The sequence below is a fragment of the Rhincodon typus genome, chromosome 7, assembly GCF_021869965.1.
Source record: "Rhincodon typus isolate 14 chromosome 7, sRhiTyp1.1, whole genome shotgun sequence".
NCBI lineage: Eukaryota > Metazoa > Chordata > Chondrichthyes > Orectolobiformes > Rhincodontidae > Rhincodon > Rhincodon typus.
The window spans coordinates 21984238-22000587 of record NC_063338.1 but is presented as its reverse complement, the minus strand read 5'-3'; the positions used below and the strand labels follow the sequence as shown (position 1 = coordinate 22000587).

The 16350-nt window shown below is 39.7% G+C and overlaps 1 protein-coding gene across 1 annotated transcript in view; it reads right to left on the bottom strand.

The window, feature by feature from the left end:
• Nucleotides 1-3811: 3811 nt before the first annotated feature.
• The window catches only part of cops8 (COP9 signalosome subunit 8), a 37839-nt gene continuing 25300 nt past the window's right edge, over nt 3812-16350 (bottom strand). The window contains exons 5-7 of the mRNA XM_048598861.1: nt 13147-13254; nt 7300-7362; nt 3812-6621 (exon numbers count right to left, since the gene is read on the bottom strand). Of these exons, the coding sequence (XP_048454818.1) occupies nt 6542-6621; nt 7300-7362; nt 13147-13254 (251 nt within the window). The 3' untranslated portion in view covers nt 3812-6541. The remainder of the gene's footprint in view (nt 6622-7299; nt 7363-13146; nt 13255-16350) is intronic.

Here is a 16350-nt window from a genome sequence, read left to right as displayed (position 1 = left end):
TCCCTAAAGGACATTAGTGAACCAGATGGGTTTTCCTGACAATCGACAATGGATTCGTGGTCATTAGATTCTTAATTCCAGATATTTATTGAATTCAAATTCCACCATTTGCCGTGGCAGGATTTGAACCCTAGTCCCCAGTACGTTAACTGGGTCTCTGGATTAACAGTCCAGCGATAACACCACTAGGCCATTAATGAACAAAGGGGGTCAGGGAAGTGAAATTTATCAGTATAAGCAGGAATGTGAAGCAATCACGATCTTACCGTACGGCCAAGCAGGCTCAAGGGGCCAAGTGGCCTACTCATGTTCCTAATTAGAACATTTCAAATTGCCCTAGAGAATGCATTGGTACATCAGTGATTCTGAATACCATGGAGTGATTTTCTAGGCTATTCCAGAAAACAAGAGTTAACTACATTGTTTTGGGTCTCGACGCATGGACCCGGGCCGGGTAACAATGACATGATTCCTTCTCCAAAGGGTACTCAGTATCATACAACAATGCAGTATTAGCGTAGATCGTACTACTGATTCTAGCTTTTCATTCCAGAATTCATTTAATTAATTGGATTTAAACTTCTGTCTCTAATTTGTTAGTCTTGGTCTCTAGATTATGAGTCCTCTAATATATGATATTGTATCCCAAAAAGCTCAATGATTGAGGAGAGGCAGGAACAGTAACTTGAATGTACATACATAAAATTTAAACTTGTTCTCTCAACTTTGAGATGGCTATTTTAATACAACCCAAGATCCTTTATGCTTTTTTTTTAGAAAAGGAAAAGCAAACTATGCTGAATCTTTATAAACTAATACAGCTGGACTACTGTATTAATTTCTGGGAACTGCACTTTAGGAAGATTGTCAAGGTCTTGGATAGGGTGCAAACGAGATTTATTAGAATGCTGCTGGAAAATAGGCACTTAAGTTGTTTGGGGGAACTGGATAAACTGGACTTGTTCTTCACAGAATTCTTACAACACAGGTGGCGGCAACTGGCTCAGCACGTTTGCACTCGCAATCTGAATGAGCTATTTACCTGCCATTCCCTCCTTCTTCCACATTCTTCCTGTTCACATAACTAGTGAATTACTTTTTGAATGCCTCAATTGAACCTGCCCCCATCACACTCTCAGGCAGTGCATTCCAGATCTTAACTACTTGCTGGATAGTTTTCTCCTTATGTCGCCATCATTTCTTACACTGATGATCTTAAATTTGTGTTCTCTTGTTCTCAAACTTTTCAGGAGTGATCAAGGTCAAAAATCACAACACCAGATTATAGTCCAACAGGTTTATTTGAAAACACAAGCTTTCAGAGTCTCGCTCCTTCTTCAGGGGTTAGTGAGAAAGGTGCCACCAGACAATTTATAGGCAAAAGATCAAAGGGTCATAGAACTGATGCAAATATATTGAACAAACCTAAGATAGCGGTTAAATCTTTAATCAGTTAGAAAGGAGATGCAGGTTTCAACTGACTAATATGCAAATCCAAGAATTCCTTTCAAGTCACTGCTCTGAGATAACTAAAGGCTTTGTCAGTATACCAGAGGTGACATCTCAGGTCAGACAAAACATTTCAGGTGTGAGGCCTTGTTTAGAATCTGTGTTGGAGTCAGACTGGTTTTATTTCCAACATAGGAATTTGTAAAATGCCACATTGACTGTCTACAACAGTTTCTCCCTAACTACCCTGTCCAGATCCTTCATGATTTTGAATACCCCGATCAAATCTCCTCTCAATCTTCTCTGCTCCAAGAAAAACGGCAACATCTCCAATCTCTCTTTGTAAGCAAGGTTCCCCACCTTTGGGATTACTTTCACAAATCCTTCCTGTCCTTTGCTTATGTACTTCATAACCTCTTGTACCTTATTAACAAAGCCTAGGAAACTAAGCTTTATTATATGTGCTCTAAAGTTGCCCTGCCACCTTCAGTCATGTGCAAAGGTACATCAGAGCTGAAGTGGTGATCTAAACCATGAACAGTTTTGATTAAGTCAAGGAGTAACTATTACCAATAGATAAAGAATTGATAATTAGAGAAGATTGAAGGGAGGTAAAACATAAGTAACATGGGCAATTCTTTTTTTGTAAAAAACACAGCCAGTTATCATTTTCTGGATTGCATTGCCTGAAAGCAGGTTTAATATTAACATTTAAAAGGGAATTTGATAAGCATTCGGAAGGAGAAAGCATTCTAAGAAAAGAACAGGCAAATGGGATTCATTGGATAGCTGTACAAAAGAGCAGGAGGGCTCGTGTGAAATGATACTGTCCCTACCCCTGGACTGGAAGGCCTGGGTTCAGGTTCCACCTGCTTCAGAGGTGTATAGTAACATCTGTGAATAGGTTGATGAGGAAAAATGAGCAGGCAGAGCTACAATGGGCAAAGTAAGCTCCTTACATACAATAGCTATGTCACAGGTGGTCTTTTGCCTCACCACCCACTTTCTACCTCTTGGTAGATAGGACATATATACTTGAAGTGTATATCTAAGTCTTTTCCTTAAAAAATGCAATGAAAATTACTGTCTCTACCATCTATTCAGGCACTGAGTCCTTGATCAACACCACTCTCTGGGTGAAAACATTTCTCAACTTCCGGCCAATTCTTCTGCCAATTACATTCAATATACAACCTTAGGTTATTGACTGACTTTTAGGTCCTTCCTATCTGCCCTACCTCAACCCAATTTTGTGCAACTCAATTCCATTCCCTTTCAGTCTCCTCTATTCTGGGAAACCAGCCTATCCAATCTTTCTCAAAAGGCAAAGTTCGTTATTCTTGGCAACATCCTTGTAAACCTCCACTGTATCCTCTCCCAGGACTCCCATCCTTTCTGGAATGTTGTGACCAGAATTGTACACAGCCGTAATCTAGTTGTGGTCTAATTGTATTTTGTATAGTTCTACCTTAATCTCTATGGCTCTTATATTCTACACTTTAGCCAATAAGCATTCAATATGCCTTCTGAGCCAGTTTATCTGCCTATCCTGCTAACATTAAGGATCTGTGAACATGCACTCAAGTTCTGCTGCTCCACACTTCTCAGTATCCTGTTTACTGTATCATCTCTGCCTTCTTTTCCCTCCCTAAAAACATTGGTGCACTTTTGGTTTGAATTCCACTTGTCACTTTTCAGCTGACCTGCCCACTGATACCTCCCTACAGTGAACAGCTTTCTACTTAATTAACCACACGGGTATCTGCAAACTTCCTGATCATCTCCTACATTACGGTCTAAATTACTGACAAAAACCATGAACAGTAAAGGGATTCACTGCTAAGGCTGCAGAATCCCGTTGAACACAGCCTACTGGTCAGAAAAGTACTCGTATTGCTCTTACAAATTAATCTTACACTTTGCTTTCTGCCATTGAACTAATTTTAGATTCAATGTGCTATTTTTCCTTTGATCCATGAGTTTTTAAACTTACTGACTAGTCTGTCACATGGAGCCTCATCAAAGGTCTTGGTAAAATCCATGTAGACTATATCTAATGTTGGTGTTAATGACAGTGTTAATTTCTGATAGGAAGCAATCCACCCTTAATATGTGCCAAATACCCTTCAGTGAATGATAATCAACTGTCACAAAACTTTTCCCAATGATTTGTACATCACCATTTTGGGTGTAAATTTTGACACAAGTGCTGACATTCCTCATCTTTATGTAGGTAAATTATTAAACTTTTTCCCACCCCCCCCACACCACACCCAATTTGAAAGTAAAGCTACAACAATGCTCCCAGGAAGTTTTAATGGTTCTTACTATCAAATCATAGAAGGATACAGCACAGATTTTATTTTGGATTTTCATTGATTTTACTTGCCAAAGATATTTCGTAAATACATGAAGGGCAAAACAATACCTTGTGTCTTGTGGTTCCCAAAAGTTTGAAATAATCAGACTCAAATGCTGGGGTTTCATGGAGTACATTTCTTGTAGCTCTCCAAGTGGGTGGAGGTCTGATATAATGTTGCTAAGTACAGTGACTAATACACAGTGAGTGATATGGCATCTTGATATATATGTTCATAATATAGCCTCTAATACTTTTTGAATATACTATAACAACACTCTCTCTTTAGCAAAACAAAATATACCTCATTAAGATATATAATGTAGTTGCTTGGTCCCCACATCTACTGCATCCTCAAACTCACCCCATTCTTCCAGGGTATAAATTGTTTGGTTGCTGTTCCTTCTCATTCATCCTGTTGCTCCATCTATGGTAACTCTTTTACCAACTATTTTCTTTGCGCTGTGCATCTTTTCCAAGTGATTTGAATTTTCACAAGCTCAGTTTGATCCACATGGGAGTCATTTCCTTCCTGTATATCACTGTTCAAGTTTGTATTCTTCTGTTGCTGTGTCGCTGTATTAACCCACTTGCCTTTTATATTTACTTACCTGAAGGCTGGCTGTTTGGGTAGATTGTCTTCATTTGTCTACTTGTGGCTTCACGTGCTCTAGCAGTAAGAAGAATCTGTGATATTGGAAGCTTGTCCTGTCCAGTCAAAACTCCTTTTAAAATCAAGGCTTGCAGTGCCCCAGAAATGCCAATCTGGTAACTTTCACCCATTTCCTCAGATATATATTTTCTGGCTCAATCTCGTCAAGAAATTGTCAACAGAGTCAAGTGATTCCTGTCGCAGGCTTTGAAATTCACATCAATGGATCGAAAGTTTGACTTTCGTTGGAGATGACTGAATTTTTTTAAAAATTATCTGGGCTTCTACCACCGCCCTTTATTATCGCACAGCTACTAAACAAATAGAATCCTCTCCTGGCTGCCCAAAAAAGGAATATAGCTGACCCTTTCTTCTTCCCTTTCCTTTCCTTTCAGAAAACTGCAGGATGTCTACATAAGAGATAGTAGGAACTGCAGATGCTGGAGAATCTGAGATAACAAGGTGTAGAGCTGGATGAACACAGCAGGCCAAGCAGCATCAGAGGAGCAGGAAGGCTGACGTTTCGGGCCTAGACCCTTCTTCAGAAATTTCTGAAGAAGGGTCTAGGCCCGAAATGTCAGCCCATTTCTGAAGAAGGGTCTAGGCCCGAAACGTCAGCCTTCCTGCTCGGCCTGCTGTGTTCATCCAGCTCTACACCTTGTTATCTCAGATGTCTATATAATTTTGTTTACACTTCCCAAATACCTCCAATGACATCAATGGTGTCCTAACTCATTCTAAACAGGGAACTAAGTGCTCATTGCTGCGGCAGTGGCCATTTCAATTTTGTATGTTCACTGAGATTTGTGGCCCCTTGTTCACAATCCAGTGCTCTCAATGGAGAATACAACCTTGTCGCCGCTAATCTTATCCAATGAGAGTTTATTAAACTGAAACATTAATTCTGTTTCTCTCACCACAAGGTGTTGCCTAACCAGGATGTTTCCAGCATTCTGTATTTTAATTTAGATTTTGAACATCTGCAGTACCTTGCTTTTTTTTTTAAATCTCATCTCTTACACATTTCCAAGTATTATTCCAATACAACCTCTCTTTCTTAAGATTTAAGCTTCATTTAAGCACACAACCCATTGCTAATCACAAAACTGACCCAGCACCATAAGAGCAATTTATCTCATGCCATTCCCAGCATTCTCACTGCAGCCTTGCTTATTCTTCCTTTTAAGATAATAACACTATTCCCCTCTTGAATACGTTGACTGAACCTGCCTCTGGCAGATTCTCAGGAAGTGCATTCCTGATTCTAACCACTCACTGCATGAAAATGTTTTTACTTATGTCTTCCTTGCTTCAAATCAAAAAAAGGTTTCAAGTCCACAAATCTGAATACTGTCAAAGAATCTCCTCTGAATCTTTTCTTGCCCAAGGAAAGCAATCTCCATTTCTTTAATCTATCTACGTATATGAAGTTTCACATCTCTGCTTCCATTCTTATGAATCATTTCTGCATTCTCATTAACACCCTCACAAAAAGTATAAATCAGAACTTTCCATTTTTTTTTCAAACTTAAGGCCTACTAATTAGTGTGCAGGGCAACAGATTACCCTGAATCCAATGTGAAGAACCAAGAAAAAGACAACCCTTACTAATTCCTATTCTACATTGCGAAAACCTCAAACTGCCCAAAAAAAGAAAGGAAGCTAAACAAAAGATCCTGTGCACAGCTGAAATATGCAGACTTATGTTTGCTTATGAACAAACAGTCCAAATCACTGGATAAACTCAAAGCAAAGCAGGATGTTCTAGGATCCATAATGTGGGTGGAATTCAGTTGACTTTTCCGAAGGTCAGTCAGCAAGACTAAAATAAATGTACTTGGTGGAAAATACTAGATATCCCTAGAGAGGATTTTTTTTTTTTTTTTTTTAATTTGGTGACATTGATATTTACAAGAACATTCAAAAGCAACTTCAAGAGTCTCCTTTTAGTCAAGGTTAGTATACAACAAAATTCCACTGGTCTGTGTCATTCGCGAACAAGAAACTGACAGCCTGAGTTCGTCTCTCTCTCTCTTTCATACACACACACACACACACACACACTTGATAGTGGTAGTTTGTCAGTTCTCAAGGAAGGCCACGTAGTCAGTCAGTCTGGCCAACTGTTGTTCATTAGGAATCTGTGGTACTGGGGGAGGTTCTGTAAAAATTACAAAGAGAAAAGCAAATGAATCACCTTAGACATTGATGCAAATATTACGATTTATAATGTGTGGTTTAAATTAATGCAATGGGACACTTTTTTTTCACAGGTGCTCAGCTTAAGTGGTCCAACCTCATGGAGCAGCAGATGCTCAGGGTAAATGGGAAAAGGCAAATCAATCACAAAAATCAAGTTCCTTTGACTTCCATGCTTGGTTGTCCTTTCTTTTTATCCCGGGGGAAAAAAATCCCTATGCAATCATCAATTTAAATACATGTGCAAAACATCTGTTGAACTGCACTCACACGGATGCAGAAAGTAAATCCATCAACACAATTAAAACCATTTGATAGAAGGCAACTTTCAAAAGTCGCACTGCAGTCACTATGCAAACTGGAGACAGTGGCTTTCTCATTGGATTTCTTTACAGCCAGCCCATGAAATGTGACTCCAGGAAGCAAGGCGAACAAAAAAAAAGGCTGTTTGCAGATGCAATCAGATGCAGATGGAACTTAAAAGGCTTTTTAAGCTAAACCAGACGATTTCTGTCAAAGCTTGCTTTAGGGGAACATGATTTACATGCAAAGTTGAAAGAAATCTTTCCATTCGCTGAAAGGTGAGTTTATTTTAAACACTGCAACATTTTCTTTAAAATAGAGCAACAGTACCACCTACCTGCCTTTTTGGGTACAACCATTCGTGTGGATGGATCTGCCTGCCACCCCTGTTCTAAAACAGCTGCAATTAGAAGGGAAACAAGACTGAACATTGGACAGACAGAAAAATACCATTTAAAAAAAGACATTTTTACAAGCAACCGTATTGTGTTGAAGACTTTTCAATCATATAATTTTATTCCAGTTGTTCCTACATTATACATAGAATGATTACAACATAGGAGGCAGCCATTTAGCTCCATGTTGACTCTGCAAAAGCAATTCAGCTAGTTCCATTTTCTCATCCTTTCCCTGCAAGGTCACAAGTAAACCTCCAGGTACTTATCCAAATCCCTTATGAAAACGACAAATGAATCAGCACCCACCATCCTTTCAGAGAAAGCATTTCAGAACCTAATTACTTGTGCAAAAAAAGTTTGTAGCCTATCATCTTTGATTCTTTTGCAAACCGCCCTAGATCTGTATTCTCTGGTTTTCAATATTGCCACATTTTCTTACTATCTACACTGCCCTCAAGCTACTTTCTAATGTGACTGCCTTTTAATATCGTGACCCCAGGCTGTAGTGAAAATAAAACAGCAATAAAGCAACACAGTAGCATTGAACATTTATTAAAACTCACCTATTTGTAGATCAAATCATTCATTGAATCCCTACAGTGTCGAAGAGGCCATTCAGCCCATTGAATCTGCACTGATTCTTCAAACAGCATTCCCCCCACACTCAGTCTTCTACCATTTCCCATGGCCGACACACCTAGCCTGCACATCCCTGGACACTCTGAGCAATTTAACATGGCCAATCCACTAAACCTGCACATTCATTTGGACTGTAGGAGGAAACTGGAGCACCCGGAGGAAAGCCATGCAGACACAAGGGGAAATATGCAAACTCCCCATTTACCCACTCAGCAGCTTCTTTTCCTAATCCCCATCCCCTCCAAGCAGTCAGTTATCAGCCCCTTTCTCCCTCCCCCACTTCTGGTTTAGTTGTCAGTACTTGTGAAGTGTGGTCAGCAGCCTGCATGAAGGAGCCTGTACAATGTGCAGACAGAAACAAAAAATCCAAAGATTGAAACTACTGCTTCCTAGCTCGGCCTCATGTTCTCCAAGTTTTTCCTACCCTCAGGCAGGGTTGCACTTTTTGGTCTCTGGATGCACCAAGTTAGCACAGGAGAAAATGCTGGGCACTCTAGAACTCATTGTTAGAAGCATTTTCTGAAGTTAAACAGCACCTAGAGCTCACTCTCCACTCTGCTGTTTGGCAAAGTTACGCGGCACTTAATCAAATGTCTTTTGGAAGTCTGTGTACGCTACATTAACCACATTAATCAAAACACTCATTATAATTGTATGCTATCTCGCACAATTGAGAGGAATAATGAAATTTATATCCTCACCAAAATGAGTAAAGAAGAATAGCTGTCCCTCAAAAAACCTCTCTCAAGGCAGTCTGTCCATTTGACCCAAGGTACATTAAAATTACAGCACAAAACCACTGACTAATCTATGATAATATACACACACCTCAATTAGAGAATAAAAAGAAACTTAGATCTCAACTCTGGCTTCGTTGCTAATTACTTTAAATCTGATTACCAATTCTGCTGCCAGTGGAAACAGTTCTTGCTATTTACTCCATCAAAATCCTTCATGATTTTTACAAGTCTCAACTTTTATCCTAAAACATCCTGGTGACATTCTTATAAAGCATGTCTGTTTTCTCTCCAAGCCTTGCCATTGTTCTCAACATGTGACATAAAGTGTTAGACAATATCCTCCAACTGAGACCTAACTAGCAGTTTATAGGGATTCAGCAAACTTTTGTCACTTTTGTACTCACTATGCTTCTATTAGCAAATCTAAAGATCCAGAAATGTTTCAACAACCTGCAGGTGACTGGGGAATTGCAATATGCAGTCTCCTCAAGTCTGAAACACTACCATTCAAAATTACTTTTTTGTATCCACAGATCACTGCTTATCCACTGTACCAAAGTCCTTTTAACGTCTCAGGTTTCAATTTTCTTAAAGTCCACTTAATTAAATATATTTTGCAAGTCCAAACTCTCAACATGGACGAGAATACTTTCCTTACACCTTTACTGCCAGCCAGATATTTTCATGCTTCCATTGGTTCATGAAGGGCAGGTCATGCTTGACAAATCTTTTGGAATTCTATGAAGACATTACGATCGAGGTGGACAATGGGGACCCAGTGGATGTGGTGTACCTAGATTTCCAAAAGGCTTTCGACAAGGTGCCGCACAAGAGGCTACTGCATAAGATAAGGATGCATGGCATTAGGAGTAAAGTATTAGCATGGATAGAGGATTGGTTGACTAACAGGAAGCAAAGAGTGGGGATAAATGAGTGCTATTCTAGCTGGCAGTCAGTGACTAGTGGTGCGCCTCAGGGATCGGTGTTGGGACCGCAATTATTTACAATTTATATAGATGATTTGGGGTTGAGGACCACGTGTAGGGTGTCAAAGTTTGCAGATGACACTAAGATGAGTGGCAGAGGAAAGTGTGCAGAGGACTGTGAAACTTTGCAGAGGAACATAGATACATTGAGTGAGTGGGCAAAGGTCTGGCAGATGGAATACAATGTAAATAAATGTGAAGTCATACATTTTGGTAGGAGTAATAGTAAAAAGGATTATTACTTGAATGGTAAAAAGTTGCATCATGCTGCTATGCAGAGGGACCTGGGTGTCCTTGTGCATGAATCACAGAAGGTAGGTCTGCAGGTACAACAAGTAATTAGGAAGGCAAATGGAATTTTGTCCTTCATTGCTAAAGGGATTGAAATTAAAAGCAGAGAGGTTATGTTGCAGCTGTACAAGGTGCTGGTGAGGCCACACCTGGAGTACTGTGTGCAGTTTTGGTCTCCTTACTTGAGAAAGGATGCATTGGCACTGGAGGGGGTGCAAAGGAGATTCACTAGGTTGATTCCGGAGTTGAGGGGGTTGGCTTATGAGGAGAGACTGAGAAGATTGGGATTATATTCATTGGAATTCAGAAGATTGAGGGGGGATCTTATAGAAACATATAAAATTATGAAGGGAATAGATAAGATAGAAGTAGAGAGGATGTGTCCACTGGCAGGTGAAGCTAGGACAAGAGGGCATAGCCTTAAGATTAGAGGGAGCAGATTTAGGACTGAATTGAGGAGGAATTTCTTCACCCAGAGGGTTGTTAATCTATGGAATTCCTTGCCCAGTGAAGTAGTTGACACTACTTCAGTAAACGTTTTTTAAAAAAAGGTAGATTTTTTTTGAACAATAAAGGAATTAAGGGATACGGTGAGAACGCGGGTAAGTGGATCTGAGTCCACGAAAAGATCAGCCATGATCTTATTGAACGGCGGAGCAGGCTCGAAGGGCCAGACGGCCTACTCCTGCTCCTAGTTCTTATGTTCTTCACTGGGGACCAATGCACATAATGTTCCTCCGATAAAAAACTGATTTGAGACTGTTTTCAAACTACACTCACTCAAAGCAAGTGATCGAATGGAAATCAAATCCTAGACCCCATCAGTATATTGTGCTGCAGATATCTCCAGAAACAGACACCTTGCTCAGAAAAATGACTAGTAATGGACCGTTTTGCTCAGCAGCAGTGCTTCTCACTCCAGACCCGGGTGGGAAACTTAGGTGAAGCTCTGGAGAAAACTGGCAATGATTTCTAGGCAATCCTTCCCCACTTGGCTGCACAAGGACATCCCTTGCATTGACAGGAGGAGAGCAGAAGCTGTGAGGATGGATGAATGAAGGGGAAGTTGAGGGAACTCAAGCAGGCAAGAGTGAAAGGGGAGAGGGGTAGGAGAAGAGGGCAGAGGGGGAGGGAGTATGTGAGAAAAGGAGCAAGAAAGATGGGACAAGCAAAGACTGCCCATCTGAAGGAGAAGCTAAGATTTATAAAAGCAAATGCAGAATAAAATCTGGTGTCATGCAATTACATATTTTGACAATAGCAAGCTAAGCTAAAGGACTACATGGATCCAACGTTGTAAACAGTTCTGGAGAGTTATAACAAGAAATCAAAATTCCCGTAACTGTTTAACTCGAAAATTAATAGCTTTTTAAAAATCTAGGAAGTGCTAACTGGTTTATCTTTTATCACATCTCAATAAGATCAAAGATCTAAATTCAGTTGTTGAATCAATTTCCAGATCCTCATGTCCCCTTGCATGGACATGACATATTGTTTGCAGCAGCATTTGATGTAACGCTATGTTTGGCATTAGGTACTGCAGTTTTTATAAAAGTCTCAAACTCTATAAACCCAGAGAGCATTTATCTGGCACAGCTGGTTTTTATGCCTCAGAACCTAGCTCACAGTACACTACTGCACAATTAGCTTGCAGAGTTGAAACTCCACAAACCACAGGACAGTTACATTATAATTACATACACTGGAGTTGAAAACCAGCTCTAATCTACATCTAAACAATTATCTTGAAGGAAGCTGAACTTCAGCTTGATTTTAACTCAATTAAGTCGTACAATGGTTAATGAAGTGAAACAAGTGCTTCAATTAGTCAATTTGGTGCAGGGATGAGATGGGGATGCTCTGGCATTTTACAAAAAGAAATGAAGGGTCCAAGAAAGGAATCTAGAAACAGCAACACACAGAAGCTGAAGTGTGAAGACATTCAGTTGGTATCCCATTTGAGGAGAGGTGGTGTGGCAATATCACTGGACTAGAAATTCCAAGGCGCAGGCTAATTATCTAGATACGAGTGCAAATCCCACCACAACTATCTATTGGTTACCATGAAACACTATCAATTGTCATAAAACCCATCCTGATTCACTGATGACCTTTAGGAAAGGAAATCTACCGTCCTTACCTAGGCAGACCACAAACGACTTCAGACTCAGAAATTTGTTTGACTCCTAAACGGCCTTTGAACAGGCCTAACAAGCCACTCTGTAGTATCTAATCGCTACAAAGTCTAAGAAAAGGAAGAAAACGGAATGGTTCACCTACAAAAGACAACACCAAACTCAGCTGTGTTGACCCTACAGAGTCCTCCTTACCAACATCTGGGGAAATGTGCCATAAATGGGACAGCTGTCCAACAGGCTAGTAAAACAACCACCTGACAGAATCACACTCTCAAAATCATAACTTACAATGTTTCAGAATTCACCATTCCTGGGTACATCTGGTCCCACTGGCAGGACAGACTCACCAGAGATAGCGGAACAGTGGCATACAGTCAGAAGGGAGTTACTCTGGCAGTCCTCAACATTGCCTCTGGACTCCAAAAAGCCTCACGGAATCGGATCAAACAGGGAAGGAAAATCTCCACCTCTGCCCCTCTCCTTTGGCTGAGGAATCAATATTCCATGTTGAACACCAACTGGAAGAAATGCTGAGCATGTTTAGGACACTGCACGTACTCTGGGTGAGGACTTAACATTCTTGGCATTCTTCAATGCCCATCACCAAGAGTGGAACAGTAGTACAGTAGTATAGTAGATCAGCTATTATTTTACTGAACGGTATAGCAAGCTCAATGGGTCAAAAAGCCCAGTACGGTGTGTATTTATTATGATCATAATATGATTTAATCATATCCTTAACAGAAAACTATACTTGACAAACATTTTATATTGAGAAGTAAACATTGTTAATCAAAACATCTGCAGCTCAATTTTTTACACTTAAAATAATTGAAAACACTGAACCTATCACGCAATATTTAGGGTCAGAGCCCAGACATATGCCATAGTTCTTGTAAAACTGGAGATCGCAATGAGCTGCAATCCAAAATAACCACTATAAAATACTTGGCTTATTTGGTAATCTGTTGGAAATATTAGTAATAAGCTACCTTTAACAGCATCTTCTACAGGAAGTCCCACAAAAGCAGCAAGATCATCAGCACTAATTGATGTGTACGCTTGGGCAACGAGACCAAAGGCACGTCGTCTTGTAGCATCTTCAAAAGGAAATTGATTGAATAATTGAGAAACTTGCATAATTCAATAAGAAATTCATTCATGGGATGTTCAAATTACTGGATAGGTTAGCATTTATTGCACATTTCTAAATAGCCTAGGGGAGGTGGCAGTAAGCTCTTTTCTTGAACTACTGTAGTCCATAGGATGTGGGTGCACCCCACAATGCTGATTTTGACCCAGTGATAACAAAGGCACAGTGACATAGTTCCAAGTCAGGATAGAGAGCGACTTGGAGAGGAACTTTCAGGTGGCATACTCAAGGATCTGCCGCCTGTGTCTTTCTGGGTTTGAAACGAAAAAGTTACTACAATGCAACTTGCAGACGGTATGCACTACTGCTAAAATTAGTATGCTTATTGTCACACAAGAATGAGCAAATGTCTAATGTATCTCACATAAAAACAAAGAGTTGCTTTCATAATAGTATTTGCTTGAAGTGCTTTCAAACTTACACACAGTGTGCATGTGATATGCAGCTTAAAAATCAAAACTCTGGTACTATTGTAATTTAAACTTTATATAAATTTACAATCGCAGTGCCCTCTTGCAGTACAGTGGCAATGTCCTTACCTCTGAGAGGGGAGATCCAGGTTCAAGTCCCATCTGCTTCAGAGGTGTGTAATAACATGTCTGAACGGGTTAATTAGAAAATGTCTAAAAATTTCCTTTGCAGCTCTTGGGTACATTCAATATTAAGATTTACAGAGTGGATAGGAGTTTGCAGAAACATATATATGGTGAGCATAGCTAACTGATTTTAAAAAATATGGAATGGCTTTTTGCTAACAAAGCTTTTATGCTGGAAGCAACAGAAATAAAACTAAACATCAGGTAGATCTCTTCAGTGTTATAAATTGAATCATTCTTTTGAAAGTTGAGTTTTTAAAGAAACTGTAGGTATGTTAGATGAGCTACAAAGTGAGCTTAAAGATTAAATCTGATTTTGTTTGGAGACACTAAAGCTGAGGTAGCTGAATAGTAAAGCTTTTGTTTCCTCTTAAAACCTGATTTGTGCTGATTTTCTTTACTTATCATTTCTGTAATACAGTTGAGAGAACATAAAATTAAAGATTCAACTTCTAGCTGTTCTCATACCATCGCCACTGATTTTTAAAATTAAATTTCTAATATTTCTCAGGTTGTGCTAAAAAACAAACATTTGTTCAAATTTAAAAATGCCTTTCACAATTTCAGGACCTAAGCAGTTTACAACCAATAAAGAACTTTTTAGTGTAGTCACTCTTCTTCTTTCTAAGAAATATTGCAGCCAATTTCCACATGGCACTCTCTCACAACCAGGACTATGATGATGTTGATCAGATAATTGTGTTTTCATGATACTGAGGGAAATAAGCGTTAATCCGGACACCAAGGTTAACACTCATGCTCTTCCTTGAACTGGCTGGATTTTTGAATGCAGCAGGATCATTTATGTCCATTTTTTAATGCACTGTGGTTTAACGGATTTAAAATTGGACACGTCTCACAGTGAAGTACTCTCTCAGTCCTGAACTACGAATTCATCTTGAATTAAAATGCCCGAAGAGGTAAGTGAAGATGCTGCATTAGCTTCCTTGGTGTGGGTGACATCAGCAAAGCCACATTTATTACCTATGACCTGAGGTGGTGGTGACCTGTGCAACAAAGTTGCAAGTATGGATCTGAAACAGTGTAACAAGTTGGATCCTGTCTTGTTTAAACTAAAACCTGTACTTATGTGATAACCTTCGACTGCTCATGCATACTTGTACACTCCATAAAACACATTAATCTTTGACATACGAATACCAGATGGTTTCTAGGTCACACACACACTAGTACAGGTACATTCAGTCTGGTTGCAACATGAAATTCAAACATTCTGGCCTGTAATCTGATGGTCACAACATCCAAATTACCTTGGCAGCTGGGCCTGAATGTTAAACAGAGAAAACAACCCTTGGATAACACAGAAGTTATATACAAGATTAAAAAAATGAAAACTGAATGATTCATCAAGCCAGTTCCACAGTGCCATGGTACAATTTTTGACACCTATCAGTTTCCCCAACTATCACTCTCACCAACCAGACGATCTCATGCAAACAAACCCTGAAACAATTTTGTGAAAGAAAATGTTCTGGGAAATTTCTCTCCATTCTCAAAAGTGATCCAAAATGATCCAGGAGACCAAGGTTATGTGGGGATATATTTATCTAAGACCAGTGAACATACAGACCAGAAAGTCAATGGAACTTTTACAGTTAACAGCATGATGAGATTTTAAGGAAATGTTACACTCTTCTCAAAAGGCAAGTAGATAAAACAGCTAGTGAAAAAGGCAGTGTCTGATGACACCCACAATGCATGTCCGCGTGCTGGTCTGGAAATGCGCATATGCACAAAGACCCAATGCGTCATGATGTAAAGGCCATGTTACGCATGTGTAGAGACGAAGTGCAATATTGAGTGAGGGGAGTGATGACTGTGGAGGGGAAATGGTGAGGGGAAGGGATAATGGGGATGCTGGAGTTTTAAATTGCACATGAATTTAAGCAGTGCACAACGTGCATGCTCTGGTGTCACTAAACATAGACAAATAGGTCAGGCTTTTCAACAGGTGGTACAAGACATTATCTGCGTGTTGAGTTGAGATGTTTGACTTTCATGCCCCCAGTTGCTAAAAGGCGACACTTGATGATCAGAATCTCACATAAACTAGCATTTGGGTGATTTATGGGGAGGTAGTAAGGCAGCAAGGAATAGTCAGGGAACAAACAAATCAATTAAATACAAGGGACGGCAAATTGGCATGAATAAGATTGTTTTTTGATCTTTCACTTACAGCACATCATGCTTTCAGCTGCTAGAGATGTAACCAAAGTGTGAGCAAACGTTATGTGGAGATATGGAAATCAGTCACAATGGTTAGAGTATATTTAATCACTTCAGACGGCATTTAGAGTATTATAATAAAGTCATGAACTTTCCTAAATAACACATAACTTTAATGCAACACTAAGCAGCAAAAAACACATAGTTTACTTGAAGGTCACGGAGGGTGTGTGTTCAGGGGAAAGAAGGGTGGGGGGGGG